Source organism: Siniperca chuatsi, linkage group LG13, assembly GCF_020085105.1.
Source record: "Siniperca chuatsi isolate FFG_IHB_CAS linkage group LG13, ASM2008510v1, whole genome shotgun sequence".
Lineage (NCBI taxonomy): Eukaryota > Metazoa > Chordata > Actinopteri > Centrarchiformes > Sinipercidae > Siniperca > Siniperca chuatsi.
This window is the reverse complement of record NC_058054.1, coordinates 5,800,142-5,823,041: the sequence shown is the minus strand read 5'-3', so window position 1 is coordinate 5,823,041 and position 22,900 is coordinate 5,800,142. Positions and strand designations below refer to the sequence as shown.

General features: G+C 39.9%; 1 protein-coding gene across 1 annotated transcript; it reads left to right on the top strand.

The window, feature by feature from the left end:
• Positions 1-1,655: 1,655 nt before the first annotated feature.
• Positions 1,656-22,445, top strand: LOC122886651 (kinesin-1 heavy chain). Its single transcript, XM_044219104.1, has 26 exons — positions 1,656-2,026; positions 6,685-6,772; positions 6,922-6,995; positions 7,105-7,209; positions 7,976-8,024; positions 9,041-9,096; positions 9,187-9,274; positions 9,382-9,506; positions 9,732-9,836; positions 11,179-11,324; positions 11,671-11,819; positions 12,169-12,356; positions 13,143-13,211; positions 13,750-13,956; positions 14,379-14,522; positions 14,851-15,042; positions 15,182-15,299; positions 15,950-16,005; positions 16,358-16,467; positions 16,715-16,816; positions 17,082-17,142; positions 17,440-17,511; positions 17,738-17,842; positions 18,093-18,309; positions 18,667-18,802; positions 19,593-22,445. The coding sequence occupies exons 1-26, from the start codon at positions 1,901-1,903 to the stop codon at positions 19,594-19,596; spliced, it is 2,892 nt and encodes a 963-aa protein (XP_044075039.1). The 5' UTR covers positions 1,656-1,900; the 3' UTR covers positions 19,597-22,445.
• Positions 22,446-22,900: the final 455 nt, after the last annotated feature.

Below are 22,900 nucleotides of genomic sequence, written 5' to 3'. Positions count from 1 at the left end.
TTATTTTTGCATCAATGTGATTAAGTACCTTGACTTGTCAAGGATCCAACATTTTCTCAATGAATCTGCCAGAAAATTTACAACATAATGATATATATCAATAGTGAAATGTAAAATTATATATACGGTGACAGAGGATTTTATCCATATCACCCACTCCTAGCACTGGTGCTTTAGATACAGCATATTATCATTTTGTTAGACTTTTGCTATTAGTCCACTACATTTCAAGGGGAAATAATGACTTGCCTGTAGTTACTACTTTCTGTGAAGAATGTTATTTTAAGTGCAGAACATTTCTTGAGCTCAAAAAATTTGATTCACGGTTAAAGTTTAACTCATACATGGAGTAGTCAGATGACTACAAGACTGTGACACCTCAACTTTACTGCAGTTCTAATAAAGGGGTTCAGACTAAGGAGAGTTGGGCTACTGTCTATTGGACTAAAAGGTCAAGATTAGGACTACTTTACTTGCTTTATTATGTCCAGTAGTGGAATGTAACTATACATTTACTCAAGTACTGTATTTAAGTACAATTTTTAGGTATTTCTGACTTCTTCCATTTAATGCTACTGTACACTTCTACTCCACTACATTTCAAAAGCAAATATTGTTCTTTTTACTCCACAACACTTATTTGACAGTTATAGTTATTAAATACTTTCCAGATTCAAATTTTCCATACAAAACCTATGAGTTTATAAAATATGATGCATGTTTATAGATGAAACTATCCAACAGTATGTGAAATGGTTAAAATAGATCCAACTTGACCAGCCACACATTAAAATGCTTCTTACACATTAATGCAACAACAATAAAAATTATATTATATATATATTATATATTATATTATATAATAATATAACACTAACAGGGGCAACTCAGCTGGCTAAATTTCACACAATCACACAATACTTTTGTACTTTTACATAAGTAACATTTTCAATGCAGGACCTTTACTTTTAATGGAGTATTGTGACATTGCTATTGTTGTATTCAGATGGAAGAAGTATTCATATCCCTTACGTAAAAGCAGCAATACCACAATATAAAAATACTCAACTACGAGTAAAAGTACTGCATTGAAATGTGTACATAAGTAAAAGTTCTTAAGCGTTATCAGCAAATTTTACTTAAAGTAAAGTATTAAGTATTAATAGTAAAAGTACTCGTTATGCAGAAAGGCACATTTTATAGTATTATATTACTATATTTGTTCTGTTATTGGATTATTTCTGATGCATTCACATGTAAGAAGCATTTTAATGTCGTAGCTGGCAGAGGTGGAGAAAATGTAAACTACATATATTGTTGGTTAGTCTCATTTATAGCAATGGACCATATCTTTATAAGCTGATGTAAAATCTTTATCTGCAAAGTAAAAAAAAATTACTTTAGCTGTCAGATATATGTAGTGGAGTAAAAAGTACCCTTTGAAAAGTAGAGGTTTACAGTAGCAGAAAAGTACAGATATCTTATAGTAAGTAGACTACAGTACTAGTAAATGTTACTGTAAACTATGATATTTCCTATTGCTTTTAGAGGCTGATGTGTGTTTTTGTTGATGTCCACTGATTATTGAGTATTTCTTTAGAATGACACAGTGAGGAGGGGAGCGCCGAGGTGACGTCATTGTGAACCACATCCACAGCGGCAGGAGGGGTGAGGTGGCCAGCCTCATCCACCGGTGTCATGGCTTCCTAACAGGAGGGGGAAGTGATTGAGAGGAAAACAAGGATTTTTGTTGAATGTCCGACAGATAATCGCCCTTTCCAGAACCTGAGCTTGGGACAGAGGGGTCCGGTCTCTCTTTTCGACCCCCCCCCCGCCCGCTCCTGGGATCCAGGATTTACTTTAATTTTATTGGTGAATTTCCATTCGTAAACCGTGGAAGATGGCCGACCCGGCGGAGTGCACCATCAAAGTGATGTGCCGTTTTAGGCCCCTGAACAGCTCCGAGGTGACCAGAGGCGACAAATACATTCCCAAGTTTCAAGGGGAAGACACTGTTGTTATCGGGGTGAGTTATTTTGTGTTGCTACCTATTTGACAGCCCTCTGTCACGGTCAGCAGTACGCCATTTTTGATTGTCTTGTAGCTACGGTAGTTAGCACCTTAGCTTATTAGCTAACGTTAGCAAGGGCTGACCTGTTCACCGTTGCGTGTTCCACTGGCCCTCAGTTGCAGCCAACTTCTGGCGCCACCAAAGCAGTCAGTTACATTTAACTTGTCACTTATTCGGTCTCCAGTTCGTGGACAGTCGGCAGCAGCATTCAATTTCACATTTTAAATAAGTCAGTCCAATTGCTGTTGCCGTAAAATGTCTCTATTCGCAGTTGCCCTGTCATGGCTAGCGAGCTGTCATTCAACAAAGCCACAAACACATTGGCTGGCACAGGTTAAAATGTCGCCAGCGTTAGCCTGCCAGTCTTGCACGCTATTCACTGCATTATTATCACGACATTAATTAATAAGTAGCTGTGCATCTGTAACGATAAAGCTATTAATTATGAACAGTTTGCGTCAGCATAAAGCGTAAGCCAGCTTTGATTTAGTAGTGGCTAACAGACTGTTGGCTAGCAGGCTAGGCCAGCTGGTAGTTGACAGATTAGCCGGCCTTGGCTAGCTGGCTAGTTTTAGTACTGTTGCTTAATTAAAGCTAACATTAGCTAGCTGACCAGCTGGCTATATAACCAACCCTTTTGTAGACAGAGTTGAAATGAATCATAGTTTTGAATATAACATAGAATAAAAATATGCTTCCATTAGGGAATAAGAACCACAGACAATGGTAACGTCAAAATAATATCAGTGGCAGTGGAAATGTCCAATTATATGCAGGCCAGTGGTGTTCTGTTGGCCCTCAGTGACTGGGCACTTTACAGTTAATAACCCAACAGGTTCAACTACAAAATCAAAATTTTGAGTAAATACTTAATTTGTTTTCTTTTAATGGGGATGTTCAGTTTGGGACAAACTTTGTTGTCTTTGGTTTAATATGGCTTCTGGTGATCCAAAACCCCTCCTGCACTTGATAAGGATAATGGAATGGACACAATTTCCACTATGACACAAGAAGGATATGCCTTTACTAATGCTGTGCCATGTTACCTCCACTTTACTAAATCAACAAAGAATCTGCCCTGACGACAGTTTGCAAATGATGTGCACTTGATGCTTTGTCATCATATGCCTATACAGTATGTCTTAAAAAGGCACTGTTTACACAACCCCGGTTCATGCCTCTGCACCACATCTATATGGCAGGATTTAAAATCATGCACAAATGGAAAAAGGTTGGTCTTTTCATGTACCTTTATGACTGTAGTAATTTGGAAGCATAACTACAGCATGAAAGCCAGGCTGACATCTCAAGTTTGTACATGCTAAATGTGCAAAAAATCATTGTTAAACATTAGGTTTCCTTAGCGACAAACTATCATTCTCTTTGTGGACTTTGGTATCTCTGCTCACCTGTGCTTTAAAAGAGAGTTTACAAGGCAATAGAAACTGATCTTGAATTCCATTCATGAAGTTGCAAGATTTGGCTGAGTGGATATGAATCACATCCTGTTAGGTTAAACTACTAATTTAGGTGGTGAATTTAGAACACAACAGGACTATTCATTTTGTCATGCAAAACAGAGAGGACTGTTGTAGCTGTGGTGACTTCTTGAATAGTTTTATTGACACTGACTTCAGGCCTTTAGCTAATAGCAAGCATACTGTCTGTGCCCCTGGTGTTGCCCAGCCCAGTTCAGAGTGCCAGTTATAGTGCCAAAATACCAGTGCACATTGTGAAGGACGCAAGTGTTGCAGGCCAGAACCTAGTAACCTCTGCTGGTGCATCTGCTTTGAGAAGTACAACACTTACAGTGCCCATAAGCAGCAGCAGCACAGGCCTCCTGGGTAATCCCCCAGTGTTTTCTCTCCTGCTAACCAGCTGTTCGACCAATCAGAGCAGGCATTTGGCCGTGTGCTGGGCAATCTCTACGGGTGGGGAGAGTAATTATTATGGTGATGTACTTTGTTTTGCAGATGCTCTTATCCATGGTGACTGACTCACTTAGCTCATATTTTTTTATCCGTTTTGAAACAATTTAGGGCGTGGACCCTGTATTAGGGCTGAAGCCTCAACAGCAGTGCTCGACCAGTGGTGAAGCTGACCACACTGCATGTTGTAAATAAGTCTGACAAACAGCTTCACCATTGCAGGCCTTGGTGACGCTGCTTTGACACTCTCAGATATTCCTGCAGTACGCCTCAGCTGTGGCTGACTTCAAAGTCCTGCCAGTCTTCTGCAGGAAAGGGAGGGAGATGAAGTTTCCAGATGAGGATACTACCTCATGTCGTAACTAGCTTGGTTTGCCAGCGTATTGTGAGTGTGCAGCAGGTGAATTATTCATGCATCTATTACTTCCCTGTCAGTTTAGCACATAAAAGATCAGGTCACTCCCCCATGCTTTGCTTTCAGATCTCCTATTTGCATTACAGTAGCCTGGGATGCCCCGCAAGAACACCAATGAGCTACTTTTAGATAGCGTATTGGTGGAGGTGCGTGAGAGATAAAAGGAAAGAAAGGATTAGAGAGATAAGTAAAAGTGTTCCTAAGTTATTTAAACAAGTAAATAACATAGAGGCAATTGCAGCTGTTTGTTGTGTGTTTTTCCTGCCAGCTTTGTACCATGAAGCAAGGTTACCAACAAACCCAAATTGATAAAACTGACCTATTTTGCCTAGCAGCACAAATCCCAATTACATTTCATACATCATACAACAAGAATCATGTGGATGCTGCAGAAAAACCTTGGACTGTGTGCTACCATTTCTCGTGAATAGTTTAGCTTGGGCAAGAACCATAACAAAGTCATCAGAAAGCAGGAACATGACGGAGCACTTTATTAATACTCTTAACAATGCTTTTCACTGTAATTACGTTGTCAGCAAGTAATCCCATTAGACAGAAGTGTAGGTAACGAAGCCAGTAGCAGCAGTAACGATGAGGACTTTAAACTCTGGCTGTGCTATTGTTTGCTGACAGTGTCTGGTAGGCCTGATAGTGGCTCAGCGCTCTTGTTCTGGTCAGGGTTAATTGCCAAGATGTGACTAGCTGCAGTGAATTATCAACGTCCTAAGATGCTGTTGGTCTGTGTTGCACAGAGCTGTGCTTTAGATGTGACCGTCTGTCAGGGGGGATTATGAGCCAGAGTGCAAATTGAGGACATCTCAGCTGTAGTAGTCTGAATAATTCTAGTACTGTTAAAGGTGCTGTTAGCTTTAAATGCCAGTCAGTGGCATATTTGTGGTTTCACCTTGAGTTATGAATGTGTTTACATGGTCCTAAATGAGAAAGCCCTAATCAGTGGCGACTCCAAGGTGACACCTGCTGCTTGACAACATTCTCAGCCTTCTCCTGCTCTTAAAGGTGTTAACACTGAATCTGACAATAACTAATCTACTGACATCTACTAAGATATGTATGTTTTGCAAACTGTGTTATCACATGCAAATGTGGCTGTCTTGTTCTTAATACACCACAGCTAGAACCCCACCCATCAGGCTGGAGAAGTGATGAATCAACTGGGACTTCAAACCTCAAGACAGTGTGCCAACTCAGTTGTACCTCAGAATTGCTTGTAGCATCAGTTTTATTACCTTGTGGTTGCCTTCCTAAATCCAGCTATTGATTGCTATCTCACTTGAATTGTTATTTTAAGTTGTGACTGGCCAATGGGATATCACAATCAGCTGCACTCAACAAGCTCAGGGTCTAGTTTAGTTCATTATAAATGCTGTGCCGAGATTGTTGGAGAGGAGTTCAAATGCGATGCGATAAGCTGTATCAGGGAAGCTAACTTTCATAGGTAAACTAGAATGCAGCCACTCGCGATTAAGTCGGCCGGGTGTACGGGCAGGACCTCGATACCACGGGTCCAACCCCCATCACTACTGCGCAGACTCCAAATGATACCACCAGTGCAAGATGGCTGTGCCCGTATCCGGGATATTTTGGCTTCATTTTTGCACAGTGGGAGGAAGTGGAGACGCTACGTCCACATCAAATTGTGACAGCTTAGGGGCGTCCTGGTGGCAAGACTGACCATGTAACGCAATGTTTGAGTCTGGCAGGGGATCTTTATTGCATATCATTCTCTTGTCACCCTCATTTCCTGTCACCTCTTGTCGCCATTAAATAAAGGCAAACATGTCTGAAATACTTGCCCATTAGTGAAACACACATGTTTTGAAAATCTAGGTACAATTAAGGGTGACTGACATGAGTGAAGAGTCAGTAGGGACTGTATGCATATGCCTTTTCTTTTTTTTTTTGAAGTTTGTTTCTGTAGGTAGATCTTTTGTTTTTGGTCACCTCAGCCATGACAGCAATCACTGATCATGCTATATTGATTCCAAACAAACAAACTACTGTTACTGCCATTGGATTTGCAGAATGAATAACATCCTGTCTGCTAAAGGATTTTTCTCAGCAAACACCTTTCCAATGCTTGGTGTTGAACTAATGTTGAAGAATGGCTTTTGTGTTTGTCAGTTGGTGAAATAAAATAGTACACACAGATGTGTCACAGATCATTATTGTGAATGAGATTACACTATAATGGGTTTTGTTTTGGTACTATAGCTGTTACTCACTCACTCCTCTTCTTCTCTTGATTCCAGGGCAAACCGTACATGTTCGACAGAGTGTTTCAGTCAAATACAACACAGGAACAAGTGTACAATGCCTGCGCCCAGAAGATTGTAAAAGGTGAGGTCTCACTTACTTACAGACTTATTATTTAGAGGCAAGTACACAATGAATGAAAATGACACCAGCCCAGCCTTTTTTAAATCTTGACTTATATACAAAAACCCTTTGAGTCCTTGCTTCAACAAGTTCTGTGGGGTGTCTTCTAGATGTTCTGGATGGATACAATGGGACAATTTTTGCATACGGGCAGACATCATCTGGCAAAACACACACCATGGAGGTAAGGATGACTTCTAAGTACTGCTGTTATTTATTATCCAATTAAGTGCATCTTGTTTTTTAATCGAAATCTTAACTTCACATTAAATTAATTTGCTCTCTGATTGCAGGGGAATCTTCATGACACAGATGCAATGGGCATCATTCCCAGGATAGTGCAAGATATCTTCAACTACATCTATTCCATGGATGAAAACCTGGAGTTTCATATCAAAGTAAGTAGTCAGAACGGGCAAGCTGTTGAACTGTCCACCAACATTGAGTGCTGCAATGGTTATAGAGACACTGCCCTCCAAATTAGAAAATTACATTTTAAATCCCCAAATTCAAATTTCAGCTTCAGATAATGTGTTTCTAAGCATTTAAGACAAAATAAGTGATGGAGGAAGCTGACGTGTAACATGATGTGCTGCATCATATTTCCTGGCTGACTCTCCACCATGTTTGTTGATCTCTACTCTTGCATTACAACACATGGTGTTAAATAATTGTGTTGAGAATGATAGAAATACTGAAATGTGAAATTATGGGTGGTGAGACATTTACTTAATTCAGTTTTACTTAAGAGGTTTTTTGCTGTTCAGAAAATACCAAATATATGTTGCTTCTGTGAAAATATCAGACTTGAGCTGCCTGTCTGAACATAGCCAAAGTGTAAACTATCAGAATCCCTGCAAGGCAAGAAATAAATTCAATTATTCAAGGAAAGAATCTGAAAAAAAACCAAAACATTAGAAAACATGCTCAAAACACCTTTCCACATCTGGTTTGTTTGAGGTGAGTCTTTTTTCTGTGCCTCTTGGGTTTTCCCTTATTCATAATAATTAGGAATTAATGGTATCTTTTGTCTTTTGTGTATTTTTTAAAACCTGTATAATATTACTGTTTTATCATTTGCAGTAAACAAGGCAACCCCTTTGTGATTCTCTGGTCTGATAACTCTGCATTGCTAAATAATGAGGTTCTTTGTCTGTTTTACAGGTTTCATATTTTGAAATTTACTTAGACAAGATCCGGGACCTTTTGGATGGTAAGTGGCTGCAATGGTGTGGTGAACACTATACTCATCATCTCTCCTAGTTGTACCATACAGTGGTAACAGACGTGACAGAACGAGCTGCTAAAAGCCTGTGAAATGTCAAGAAAATGAATGAGCATCTGTGTGCACAACATGATGGAGGGGGATATTAGCTGTAAACGCACTGACTTTGTTCTTAATAGTCAGTTGTATACGTGTATATTCTACATATACAACAACACATAAAAACACTTGATATTCTCTACTAGTCTACTAAGCAAACCATTCCAAGGCAAGGCAGTTTTATTTGTATAGCACATTTCAACAACAAGCCAATTCAAAGTGCTTTACATAAAACATAAAAGCAATTTATAAAGACATTTAAATACACTTAAAAAGAGTTACAAAGAAAATAAAAATAGGATAAAACAGGAGAGTCAAAGTTCCAAGACGAGTGTTTTGACATTGGTCACCACCTTGAATCAAAGTGAGCTGCAGAAACTTAAAAATGAAAATCTTTTTGTTGTATCTGTTATATTATACTTTAAAGTTCTCATATTACCCAGTTCTAATGATGATGATGTCAAAAACACTATGACTTGGTAAGAATTCTATTTGTTTGCAATTATTTTTAATTAAACGAAAAGGAAATGTTTAATTTGAAGACAGTCCCCACAATACTTGTTCTGATTGGCTAACAGTTGTTGCTCATCTGTTTATACGTTATATAAACCTGCTGAGTGGAAGTTTTCTGGTTCTTATGCTGTAAATTGGCCAGTGGGGAAAGATTTTTTAAGTTATTTCCTGATGGGAGCCATTCAAGTCCAAGACCATTTCAGATGTGATGACCAGAGATCATGCAGACTAGCAGCAAAAGCTTTTGTTAAACATTTTAAGCACACACAAGGATATAAACAGTATAGTATAACTTCCTGTCTACGTAAATGTCAACTGCGTAAAGCAGTAAAAATTGTGGTATGCCTACAGTATGCCATGTGTTTCCCTGACACCTTTTTTTTTCTTTCCAGTGTCAAAGACCAATCTGTCAGTGCATGAAGACAAAAACAGAGTACCCTATGTCAAGGTGAGACCTAACAAGTCACATGTCAAGTATCCGGTAAAACTTGTTTGTGAAGGCCAATAATCTCACCTCATATTCTGCTTTTCTTAAAAGGGCTGCACTGAGAGATTTGTCTGCAGCCCAGATGAGGTCATGGATACAATTGATGAAGGCAAATCAAACAGACATGTAGCAGTTACAAGTAAGATACCACCCTGTTTTACAACGATCTGTGTCACAAATCCATTAACAGCCTCCATTTTTGAGGCTGGTACATTTTGACCACATGGATTTCATTTCTCCTTTTAGACATGAACGAGCACAGCTCCAGGAGTCACAGTATTTTCCTGATAAACGTCAAACAGGAGAACACTCAGACAGAGCAGAAGCTCAGCGGCAAACTTTACCTGGTGGATCTGGCTGGCAGTGAAAAGGTACAGAGAATCACGGGACAGCCAAACCATCTGTCATACATATTGGTAGATTTCTTTGATTAGGCGTAGTCATTATTTTGTGATTAAATTTTGTGATCGACATTTTTGGTAGACCCATTTTCCCTGTACTGTCTTACCTGGGTTGGGTTCAGATTATAGTTTGTTCTTTGTCTTAAACATTAAGCTGCACAGCACCTTGTTGAGGTTGTTGTCTGTGATTTTCAGGTCAGTAAAACAGGAGCAGAGGGAGCTGTGCTGGATGAAGCCAAGAACATCAACAAGTCTCTGTCGTCCCTGGGAAATGTCATCTCTGCTCTGGCTGAAGGAACGGTCAGTAACTCAACTTCAACTCTCTCTTTACTCGTGGAGGCTTTGGTGCATTAAATCTGTTGCAATTATGGAGATCCATTTGTTGAATATGTTGTGGTGTTCTGTGGGTTTTGGTCTTTTAATTTGCGCTATAAGTACAAGTGAATTATCTGGTGAGATAAATGTGCTTCATAATGGAGCTTACTGTGACAGTTAACTGTCTTGTGAAGTAAGCTTTAATCTATACTTCAGAACATAATGAGCACAAATTTGTTTTTGGCATTATCATGTAGCTTTTTCAGCACAACAAATGTTAGATCTGTTATAACCTCAGGTGATTATTTTCCCCCCAAATGTTTTTAGAGCATTTTGAAATTACGGACATTACTGTTAATGTAGCAGACATAAGGGGCGTCTACTATTTACCAGCTGCACTGCCCAGAGCTAGGTGTGCATCTGGAAAACCAAGCAAAAGCATCTTTTTCAGTTATCTTACTGTGAAAGGGCCATTTTCAACCATCTACATTTTCAACCATCTATCCTTTGTGCTGCAGAAATAACTTGAGCAGATAAACTTTCCTCCAAGCAATGTTTTTGCTTTAGCTGCTTCCCAGTTTTTACTGTAATCAACGATTGGTTTGTTCTAAGGCCCCTTTGCTGTGTAAACAACCTGGGGCGGACAGCTACTGATGTGTTTGTGATGGTCTAAAACAAATGAGCTACTGTTCAGAGATGTCTCACTCCCGACTGAGCATAGTGGTGTCTAAAGATTCATAGCAGACTGCTGCTGTTTGTAATACCAATAATATATCAAGTATCATTTAATTGCTATCTAGTTTTCCTAAACACATGAGAACTGTAACCGAAGCCATCACATCCAGTTGGCTCAGTGCTGGTGAAACCACATGCCTCTTCTTCGGTTCCAGGACAGCAGCAGCAGCATCATGTTTAAGTGTATTATCCTAGCTTAGAGAATACCATACTTTCTTTTGTATATTTTTCCTCTGTTTAACTCCGGGGATCTGTCACATAGGGTATTATTGACAAATAATCTCTAATCAAGGTGGTGTACCAGTCAGATCTAGATGCATCTAGTCTCATGATCAGTTTAGGTTAGAGATGATAGCTTTAACAGTAGCCACACATAAAATATATGGCTTTTGCTTTGTGAGATAGCACCTATGCTCCTTCTCCCCAAAGTAAAATTAAGTGTATTCAGAGGTGTGGAAAACTGATTTGCTTTTTAAGTTGTGCTGTATGTGTCTCGGTCAATTGTCAGTTGTTTTTTTTTACCACAACTCAGATTTTGTAGGGTCCACTACTGCTCATTTAGATTTCCTGTATGTATTTTTGTGTATACTAGGCCTACATCCCTTACCGAGACAGCAAGATGACCCGTATCCTGCAGGACTCACTGGGTGGTAACTGTCGAACCACCATTGTCATCTGCTGCTCGCCTTCCTCCTATAATGAGGCCGAAACCAAATCCACCCTCATGTTCGGACAAAGGTTGGTAGGCCAGTAGAAGAAACAAGCCATCCTGTTCTATGCAATTACTTCAGTTTGTAATATAAATACGTTTAAATTGAGATCCCTTTTAAAAAAAAATGCAGTTTTTAATTTATTATTTAAAATAGAGTTTAAGACGTCCATGTATATATGTGTAGTATGTTATGGAAGTTAGTTATGGAAAACCAGACATGTAGTAATAATTGTCACAGTTGGTCCAGTGATGGTTCAAGCTTGGTTGCTGGTACATTTAGGTACCTTTTTTTTGAGGGATTAATGGTACATACAATTTCCTTTTATTTAGAGTCCTTTCGGTGGAATAAAATCTGTTATTTTCTAAATCCAGAGCAAAGACCATCAAGAATACTGTCGTTGTGAACATCGAGCTTACAGCAGAGCAGTGGAAGCAGAAGTATGAGAGGGAGAAGGAGAAGAATAAGACCCTGAGGAACACCGTCACCTGGCTGGAGAACGAGCTCAACCGCTGGAGGAATGGTGAGGAAGTAGTGAAGTCTGTCTTATTCCATTGTTTCATCTATGCCCATCCACAGAAAAAGGAAAGCATTTTAACTTTTTACATTTGATTCAGGTTCTTTTGGAGTTTGAGGTAGAAATTTTAGTTTCCTCTTTGTATAGATGTAATGCATTAACACCTAGGAGTGATGATAATTTTCTCTTTGTGGTCATAGACTGCTAACTGCATGTAGTTTGAAGGGCTGGTTTTGGTATACAGAGTATCGGGGACAACTTACTTTAAAATTATTTGCTTTTTTGATAGTACAAATGAAAGTCCTTACACACCATCTGTGCATGCTTAACGTGTGAGTGTGTGTACCCACCTCAGGTGAGAGCGTGCCAGTGGAGGAGCAGTTTGACAAGGAGAAGGCCAATGCCGAGGTGCAGGCCCTGGACAACATACTCAATGACAAGCCGGCCTCCACGCCCAACGTTCCGGGTGTTCGCCTCACTGACGTGGAGAAGGACAAGTGTGAGGCTGAGCTGGCCAAGCTTTACAAACAGCTGGACGATAAGGTGAGGGAGAGGAAAGGGTGTTCGTAACAGAGGTGTATGAATGTTGAAACACATTGAAACAAGAATATGTCATAATGAAGTCCATCATAAAATATGCAAATTACACTTAAAAACCTATTGTAGGTTATTTGGAGGGAAATAGATCAAACTAACATGAAGAATGACATGCCTAGGTAACTAAAGAGTGATTAACAAGATTGAGTCCTTCAGACATTCCTCGTCTGCCACAAGCCTCCCATCCAATCTTAAATAACAGAGAAGCACGGCAACTTCTGGATTCCAAGGTGTTCCTGCTGTTCTTTGGATCGTAGGCCACCAGATGTAGAAATAATTATAGTCTGACAAAAAGAGTGGGACCACTTTGAGAATTTCCATTTTGTAGTTGGTAGATGTCTTTGTGAATTCCAACTTTTGATATATATATATAATTTAATTATTTGATTTTGATGTCAAAAACAAAAATCTCATGCAGGATATTTGCTCACTGAAAATTATACCTTATTGCACAAATATACACTATTTTCTGAATAAGGCAAACTAAACAAATCAGTACTCATAGAAATGTATATATTTGCTTAGCAGGGGCTCAGCAGTCACTATTAAATGGAATGATGCTGATTTCTTTTGGACAAATTCAGATATTCCAGAAAAAGTAAATAAAAATAGTGTTCCCTTTATTTTTTCCAAGGCTTTTTTCATTTATCTGTGGTCTGTCACCATTCTCCAGTGATACATACAGTTCCTGGGGTGAATGCTAATATTGCTTTGTGTCTCTGTACTTTACAGGACGAGGAAATCAACCAACAGAGCCAGCTGGCTGAGAAGCTGAAGCAGCAGATGCTGGACCAGGATGAGGTTAGTACAGGAGGTCCAACAGGTGGAGGGATGGCGCAGGTGCAAAGTGAACTCTTGATCTTTGTAGTTTCAGAGTTGTGAGGTGACACGGGAAGCTATCAGAGCTGTCAAGTTGTATTGATATTTTAATTCTGTCCTGTTGTCTCAAATAGGCCTACGACCTTCAATTACAATAGAATTTACTTGATAATTTAGTCACATTTTACTCACTACTTAGTAATATTTGTGTTGCTAGTAAGCAAAGTGAGTTTTTCAGAATTTATACGTCATAACATTACTACTACAATCCCAAGACTGTACTAAAGTCCTTGTTTCACTGACGTTCCTAAGGTCATTTTCAGAACGGCTGCATGCATCTATCTATCAGTTTAAAAAAAAAAAAAAAAAATCAGCAATGAGGTTGTGTGTTTGACAACAGATCAAACTGAAATGCAAATTGCTTATTCCTCCTTATTGCAACAAACACTGAATAATGTTTGCAGCCCTAATTCATTTTAAAACAAGTAACATAATTACACTTCTCTCCCCCCGCTTGCAGCTTCTAGCCTCCTCCCGTCGTGATCATGAGAACCTCCAGGCAGAGCTGAACCGCCTGCAGGCGGAGAACGAGGCCTCCAAGGACGAGGTGAAGGAGGTGCTACAGGCTCTGGAGGAGCTGGCTGTCAACTACGACCAGAAGAGCCAGGAGGTGGAGGATAAGACCAAGGAGTTTGAGGCCATCAGCGAGGAGCTTAGCCAGAAATCGGTGAGCTGGGGACAGATGTCAGCATGCTTTAATTTTGGTCAAGTGTCTTTTATTTGTCCTTTATTTTGGCTTTGTTAATATGCAGCACACAGACACGCAACACTATAATTAAACTACAACCTTCAGGCATAAACAGAACTACACATGCAGACTTGCATGCACACAATTATTGCTGCTACAGCCCCTTCCTTTCACAATTTAAAAGGACTGACTATATTCCACTAGGCTCATGATGGCATTATGTACAATATGTTAGATTTGTACAGGAGCAAAAATCCTTTACATTAATCACAAAATAGTGGAACTTAAAATAATAATCTTTCCATTGGGGATTATGTAAACCTACACCACAGTTTCGGTTCCAATCCTTAACAACTGAAGAACATACTGAGACAAAGAATGAACGCTCTCTCTCGCTGCAGTCCATCCTGTCGTCTCTGGACTCCGAGCTCCAGAAGCTGAAGGAGATGTCCAACCACCAGAAGAAGAGGGTGACCGAGATGATGTCTTCACTGCTCAAAGACCTAGCCGAGATTGGCATCGCTGTGGGCAGCAATGACATCAAGGTACTGAGATGCTTTGTGCATGGTTACTATAGCAACACTATGGCTACAGTAGCAACACCAGCCTCTAGGAATCTAGAGGAAAAAGGAGTTGTTGGAATTGTTTTAATGGATGATAAGATAGAATCCTTTCACAGGATGTTGTGGTGATAAAAAATATATTGAAAAGAAGGTTCAGGCCCAGTGACTAACCATGATACATATCTATTACAATGTCAATTCAGATATTCTGATCAAATACATGAACACCTGGTTCTTTCTTCTATCTCTTCACCTTGGTTCTTCCTCCATGTGGTCGTGCCTCTTTAACTTTCCTCTTCTGCCCTTCCAGCAACATGAGGGTGGCAGTGGCATGATAGATGAGGAGTTCACAGTGGCCCGTCTCTACATCAGTAAGATGAAGTCAGAAGTGAAGACCATGGCGAAACGCTGCAAGCAGCTGGAGAGCACCCAGTCAGAGAGCAACAAGAAAATGGACGAAAATGAGAACGAGCTGGCTGCCTGCCAGCTGCGCATCTCCCAGGTATGTAGGAACTAACCACAAGCAATGTTGTGAACTGAAAACGTACACCTGCATGTATGTAAAGAAAGAAAAATTTCATTTCTGAATCTTCATAAAGATTGTTACGTATAAACATCTGTATTATTTCTTCTGTCTCCAGCATGAGGCAAAAATCAAGTCCCTGACTGAGTACCTGCACAACGTAGAGCAGAAGAAGAGGCAGCTGGAGGAGAACGTGGACTCTCTCAATGAGGAACTGGTCAAGCTCAGCGCTCAGGGTATGTCACTATTCGAGGACCGAGCAAGAGATGCAGTGACACCAGCACTCACTTCAAGTCCACTTAAATACTTCTTTTGGAGGGAAATTAATCCTAACAGGAGCTGTGGAATAAAAGTTAAATAGCCTTTCAGGAACTCTTAGCTCAGCATAGTTATCCAACTCGAAAAACCTGCTAGGGTTGGGTTAAAAAAACTGGTTCTGAATTGGAACCGGCTCCAAATGAATAAGAATTGGGGATTGGTTAGGAAACCAGCTTTTCAGCTCCAGTTGTTGATTCCTGATACTGAAGTATGGATCTACAATCTTGTATAGTGTTTACAATATGGCAGATCAGAACAAGTGCTAAAAAGTGTGCACAAGACTGCAGCGGCATGGTGAGAGGTATAGCAGTCTGAGTCTATGAAAGTCTAAATCAGCAGAAAATAAATGTGATTGTTTCTTTTCATAATCAAATGATGTGACAAGAATCAGGACCAGGATTTGATTTAAAACCAAAATCAATAAGCGAAATTGGAATTGTGTGAAGTGTAAACAATACCCAATCCTAACTAATTTTCATATTCTTAGGGTTCAGTGAAGACTAACATCACTGTGTTTATCCATCTACTCCCATCTCACGACAATGAATCCTGTGTTTATGTTTTACAGAGAAAGTCCACGCTATGGAGAAAGAGAATGAGATCCAGACTGCCAATGAAGTCAAGGTATGTTCCTCAGCCCCATTAAACAGTGGACACAAGTACACACTACAGTTTTGCAGATTCTACAAGAGAGAGAAAATTAATTCAAAAACTCTGACATTTCTGGTTAGTGTCGCCATCATCAACCATTTGAAAACTCTGACACACAGAAAATTGTTGATTTGCATCCTAAATAGAACAGCTTAGCTTAGATCTTATTCCAAAAACATTGTGTAAAGAATCCCAACATGCTAAATGTTTTGTAAACTTTTGCATCAACATAACAGACTGTTTCAGACGGTTGGTCTTTTACTGTGTTGTAAATTATGCTGTCAAATAAATAGTATTCACATTTTGTGTATTTGTGTGTGTTCAGGAAGCGGTGGAGAAGCAGATCCACTCCCACCGTGAAGCTCATCAGAAGCAGATCAGCAGCCTGAGAGATGAGCTGGACAACAAGGAGAAACTTATCACTGAGCTGCAGGAGTAAGACTTAAACTTCCTTCTTCTTCAGTCATTGCTCCATTAGAAATGGAAGGACAGCAACAGGGATAAATATTTAAAATAGACGGACAAAACAAATTTTATAATCATAAGGAAAACAATGTTTCAATTGTGATATTTAGGTCAAAGGTAATTTCTCATCTCGTTACAATTGTTATTACAATAAAAGAATACTCACAGATTCAGTCAGTAGGTGCATGTAAACATGATGCTATGTTGCCTCTTCCAGTCTGAACCAGAAGATCATGCTGGAGCAGGAGAGGCTCAGAGTGGAGCATGAGAAACTCAAATCTACCGACCAGGAGAAGAGCCGCAAGCTGCATGAGCTTACGTACGTTTCACACACACACACACACACACACACACACACACACACACACACACACTACTGTTTTCACTCTGTTGACTCAATATGGTTCAGTTTAATGGCCAGATACAATACATGTGCTGCCATTTATCACCATTTATATATATTTTCAGCAGAGGCGGAGCACATATACAGCACCTGTTTACTGTCTGTAATTTCATACAGCAGCATTGTGGCTTGTGTATTTCTTTAGATCTTAACTGTTGTTGTTGTTGTTGTTGTTATTCAGGGTGATGCAGGACAGAAGGGAGCAGGCCAGACAGGACCTGAAGGGTCTGGAGGAGACAGTGGTGAGTTCATCTAAATCAACTGATGATTAAATGCACTTATTATGGCTCTATGTCATATTAGATAGTGAGGTAACGTCCCTTTGCAAGTAGAATTTATTGTATCGTTGAGTTCTTGTTTACATGTTGTATTGACACATTGCTGCAAGTTGTAAATGCCAAAAGGGAGACATCATAGAAACATGTCACACCAGGTTTTAAAAACGTAGGAACATCTGTTCACATTTGCTGTTGGAGTGAGTTTCTTCTGCTGTGTTCAATTCTTGAATGTAACGCGTCTTGTCTTTTTTTCCTCACAAGGCCAAGGAGCTGCAGACCCTGCACAACTTGAGGAAGCTCTTTGTCCAGGACTTGGCTACCAGAGTGAAAAAGGTGAACTGCTATGATTAGATGTTCATTGTCTGCTAGACAAGATTTTGCAACGAGGGGAATTTGTTTAGCAAAAAAGACACAATTGATAACAAAATTAAACAGTAGTTCTGTCATGAACAGCATGTCAGGATGACTGAAGTGCTACAGATTAAAGGATTGTCTGATGTGATCAAGTCCCCCTGCGTATTATTTAAGTTTTAATGCTTGTGTTTCATTTGTTGTGCAGAGCGCTGAGATGGACTCTGACGACACAGGCGGCAGCGCAGCACAGAAACAGAAAATCTCCTTTCTTGAGAACAATCTTGAGCAGCTCACCAAGGTTCACAAACAGGTAGGATTTTAATATACACACCCAGCAACAATTAAAAAATGATTGCCGTTCTTTTCAGATCTCACATTCGTTCTTTTTTTTTTCTTGCTCTCTATTGATCTTATTCTCTGCCTTTATTTCAGTTTGCTCTACCATCTTCGCCTTGCTCCTTCTATCTGCCCATTTTCCCGCCTGTGCTTCCCCACTGGTAGACTGATGTAGAAAGTTAGATGAAAGAAATGATTTTAAAACGATGCAAATTGTCCCACAGCTGGTACGTGATAATGCAGACCTGCGCTGTGAGCTTCCAAAACTGGAAAAACGTCTTCGTGCTACGGCTGAGCGGGTCAAGGCCCTGGAGTCTGCTTTGAAGGAGGCCAAGGAGAACGCTGCCCGCGACCGCAAGCGCTACCAGCAGGAGGTGGACCGCATCAAGGAGGCCGTCAGGGCCAAGAACATGGCCAGGAGGGGACATTCGGCCCAGATCGGTTAGTAGGGATGGATGGGATGGGAAACACATCTACACCTTCTTTTAATCAGGGCAGAAAACACAGGATTTTTGTGACATGTCACAGTGGCTGGAGAAAATTCCCGTTATACCACTATTACACAGATCATTTACATTTTTTGGCAACTTTCTTGCTACATCCAACACTAACGAGAAACTTCTATACTGGGTTTTCATAACCCAGTATAGAATTACCATGCTCGCATTGTGAGCTTGTAAAAACAGTATAATTTGTGTTTTGTATGAAATGAAATGCAAATCTCCCTGACATCGCAGACACAACAGTCTTTATCTGAAAAGGCTAATCTTCAATCTCCTCTTTCTCTCTCCCCCCCAGCCAAGCCTATCCGGCCCGGGCAGCAGCCAGTGGCGTCTCCCACTCACCCCAACATTAACCGCAGCGGAGGAGGCTTCTACCAGAACAGCCAGACCGTGGCCATCAGGGGAGGAGGCAGCGGCAAACCAGACAAGAAGTAAGCGTCACACTGCTCTTTTTTTTTCAGGGAGATAACGAGACGATGTGTCGTTTAAGAGATGCAATAACTAAAGAAGGAAAGGAAGCGTTTTAACATTAAAATGACGTTTAAGAACCAAGATATTGCAGAATTTAATATTCTAGGTTTCTGTATGATGTATTGATGAATTCTCTTCATTAATGCCCCCAGTTCGATTCTGGACGGAGGCCTTTGTTACATGTCATGCCACCCACCACCCCCTTTATTGCTCTCCATGTTTCCTGTCTGCTTCTCCTCTGTAAACCACCCAGTTAAAGCAAAATGCCATAACAATCTTAAGAAGATAAAAGAGCATACATAACTGCCCTCTGTTAAAGTTGCATTATAGCATTTTTTTTAAAACATGAAGTTAACAAACTACTTCACAGAATTAGAATAAGTGAACAAAGAAATGAAGATGTGATTAAAATGTTGAAGGAATTATTAAATACTTCTACACTTATTATACCCTTACCTAAGTAATCACATGAAAGTTTATATCAAATATTAGTAGTTCAAGTATTGCTTTGATCTGCGTGGGATACAGTTTTTGGTGTTCATGTGTTAATATTCGGATTTTCCCCGTTTGTGGATAAGTTTGCTTTTGTGACACAGCAGTTGAATGAATGCAAAAGCTGCCCCCTTTTTTGCTTGAACTGAAATTTGTTTGACACATCTTGATAGTCAGCTGCATGATGGATGGTAGCAGTTGTATGTGTAGAAAGTCTACCATTCACTAACAGCATCCTTTCTTTCTATTTATCTGCAGCTGAATAGAAGCGGGATAGAAGGATGACACCACTGAAGAAGCCAATATCCCATCCCGCCCACCCCGACAACCTGTCATTCCAGTACAGTGAACAGGCTCCTCGTCGCTGCTTTGGAGCCACGAAGGAGTTTCTGAATTATAAATATATATATATAAATATTCCTGGCCTGTACAGCTCAAACCACCACCCACTCCCCCAATTCTCATCACGATTAATCTTTTTTTTTTCCTCTCTCTCTTACTGGATATAATAAAAAAGACAACAAATTTGATTTACAAAAGGCAAGATAATATTCTTACCCACCGAACCAAAACGCAGTCTTGAGCGCAGCCTCGGCGAGCGAAACCGTGCGCACCTCAGATGTGTAGCTTCGGTTTTCGTTTTTGTTTTGCACAGTCTGTCGTCATCAGTCGTCGTCGTGCGAGTAGTTCTGCACTGTGCCAAGCTGAATGTAAGGGTAGCAAGATCCGAAAAAAGTAAAAACACAACCGAAAACAGGAAAAAAAGGAGACCCTACCACGAGAAATAGCTTGACCCTATAGGCTAACCTCTGTACATTTCACCATTACTATTATTGGTTGTTAACCACACTTTTCTCTGGATAGATTTTACATGCTTCTTTAAGGAAAAAAAACTACAAAAAAAAAAACTGTACGGTTTTGAATTGACTAGATGACGTTGAGCACTACTGTTCTGTCCGGTCTTGTACAGATGTAAAATTGGCACTACTGCACACGCTTCCCTGGAGAGAGAGCTGTATGGAAATAAGGGAACGGCTAAAAAGAAGGATTAAAAAATGATAAGCCAAGACGTGCGACAGTGTATTGTAGATGTATTTAACTAAATACCTGTGGAGGCCAATTGTTTTTATCATTAAGTTAAAATAAAACCTATACTCGTTATTGGTGACGTCATGAGAAGGATGTGAAGAATGTCAAAAGGAAGGAAGAGAATGATCCGGTTAACACAACAAACTTCCACCTTTTAGCATAGCCTATGCTAAGTAGCTAAATGTACTGTTTTTACTTCTCTCAGTGGTTAATAATGCTGTGTTAATGGACACTATTTATATCTCTCTGCACATTGGAGCACATAGACTGCAGGCGTATAGACTGAGATCGCACACACACAATGCTTGTCCTGTCCCAGCTGGGTCGCTGCACCTCACTCATCTCCAGGATTGTTTTTTAGTTGTAAACCTGACCTGACAGGAACTGTTTGATCCCTGTTGTATCATTATTTCTTTTCAAGGGTGCCTCGCTTCTATTTTTTTGTTTTGTTTTTTGTCTTCCCTCTCACACCCTTTAAGATGTTTCTCATAGATTTAGGACCTGTAACTGTACATGCCCCTTTGGTTGTAAATTTGCAGAAAACAATGTGTTTTGCTGGGTTTTATGTACTGTATCTCTTTCACTGCTCCATAGATCATGTCGATGCACATTTGAAGGGGAACGGTGGGCGGGGGTGTCAGTCGATGGGTCAGACCCTTGCTGCTGATCAGCCAGTCAGGAGAGCAGGGTCTGAAATTGCACAACAATCTTGGCTCGTCTGGAGTAAACGTTTATTTAACTAAATCTAGTCAAGGGGTGTAGGATTTATTTTGTGTTTTGTTGTATTTTTTTCAGTGTAATTTCGTGATTTTTTTTTTTTTCAATTTAATTCCCACACCACAGCTTGTTTTTTTTTTGTTTTTTTAACCCTGTGATGAAGCCCCAGTGCATTGGCAAAGAGCTTGTAGTTGCATGTAGGTTGTAACCCCAGCGTGAGAACACTAACATCTTGTGCAAGTGCAATATACTGTAAAATACACTGTATATCAGTCGACTGGCAGGTGTGATCAGGCGGTGCTTGCAGCGGTAATCCTGCCATATGGAGTCAAAGTCCTGCCCCTCTTCCTTGTTAGCTTCTGTTTCGCTAACTTTTGGTTCTCAATGTATTTTCTCATTGAGGGCTTTGTTCATTGTCCTTTCTGAAAAGCTGGAACGTGATACAGGGGACAGTAAACTCCCTCAGGACGACGAGATGGTCAAACTTTACAGCGCAGTGGTAGATATTTAAATCAGTTTCAGCTCTTTAGAAATACAGATTAAATACAGAAGAATCTTTCTACTGCAAAATACATTTTTGGCTGAGACTAGTGGAACGAATCTAGCTGTAAAAAGGGGAGAGGATTTTGGCTTTCTCTCGTAAAATGTCATACTAAAACCTGTCATCTTGCAACAGGAAAGTTGGGTTTAATAGCACTTCTTCACAATACCTGCACTCATAAAAACACTCCACATGTGGCTGTTTTTGACTGGAGGAATAAGAAGTTTCCAAAGCCCTGTAAATTGTTTGTTGACAGCCAATAATTTAAGTAGTATTAATTACTTTCTACACGCTGCAGGGAGGAGTAGCTCCCCGTATCTATGACAGGACAGTGTTTGGTGTCTATCGAGATGGTTTATTCTCTCTGTGTAATCTTCTAGATTAGTTAAGATTTTGCAGCATGGACCTCAAAATGTTTATCCTTTGACCTTCCACCAAAACTGGATATGAAATGGGGGAAAAAAATTGTTAATAAAAACAGCAAAGACTATTTGTGGTGTTTACCTAAATTGAATTTTGCATTCATTCTAAATTTAAAAAAACAAAACAAAGTGTAGCCACTTTTTTTATTACTGTGTAATAGTTGGTCAATTTTTAAAGGACAGTTTTGAGGATCCATCAGTGGACAAGGTACTGGATCATTCCTGGAGAACTGGGGCACAAATAGCTCTGATATGGACAGAGATGGGAAGTTCATGAGATCACAGTTTTGGATTGATTGCATGATGTAAATGTATGTGTGATTAAATAATTATGAGAAAACACCTGCATATCTCTGTCCTCTTTTGTTTCCGCTTGTTTTGCAAGAGTGAAGCAAGTAATTTAATGCTGAAGAGAGCATCGTGCTTACAAATGGATTTTCTGAATTTGCTTTTTTACTGTTGATCTTGAAGAAAAGTTATTTTTCAGGAAGCGTATACACTATATGACCAATATTTCTATGTACTTTTGGTCTGGGACTGTTTTCAAGTCAAGTTAATTTTATTTATATAGCCCAGTTTCACAAATCACCATTAGCCTCAAGGGGCTTTACAATCTGTGCAGCATACAGCACCCTCTGTCCTTACACCCAGAGGAGGGATCCCTCTCCCAGGACGGACAGACATGCAATAGATGTCTTGTGTACTGAATAAATTCACAACAGAAAGTCATACATGACAATATACATTTATGATGACAAAATGTAGATTGTAAAACATAAGAGGATGGATCCAGGAAG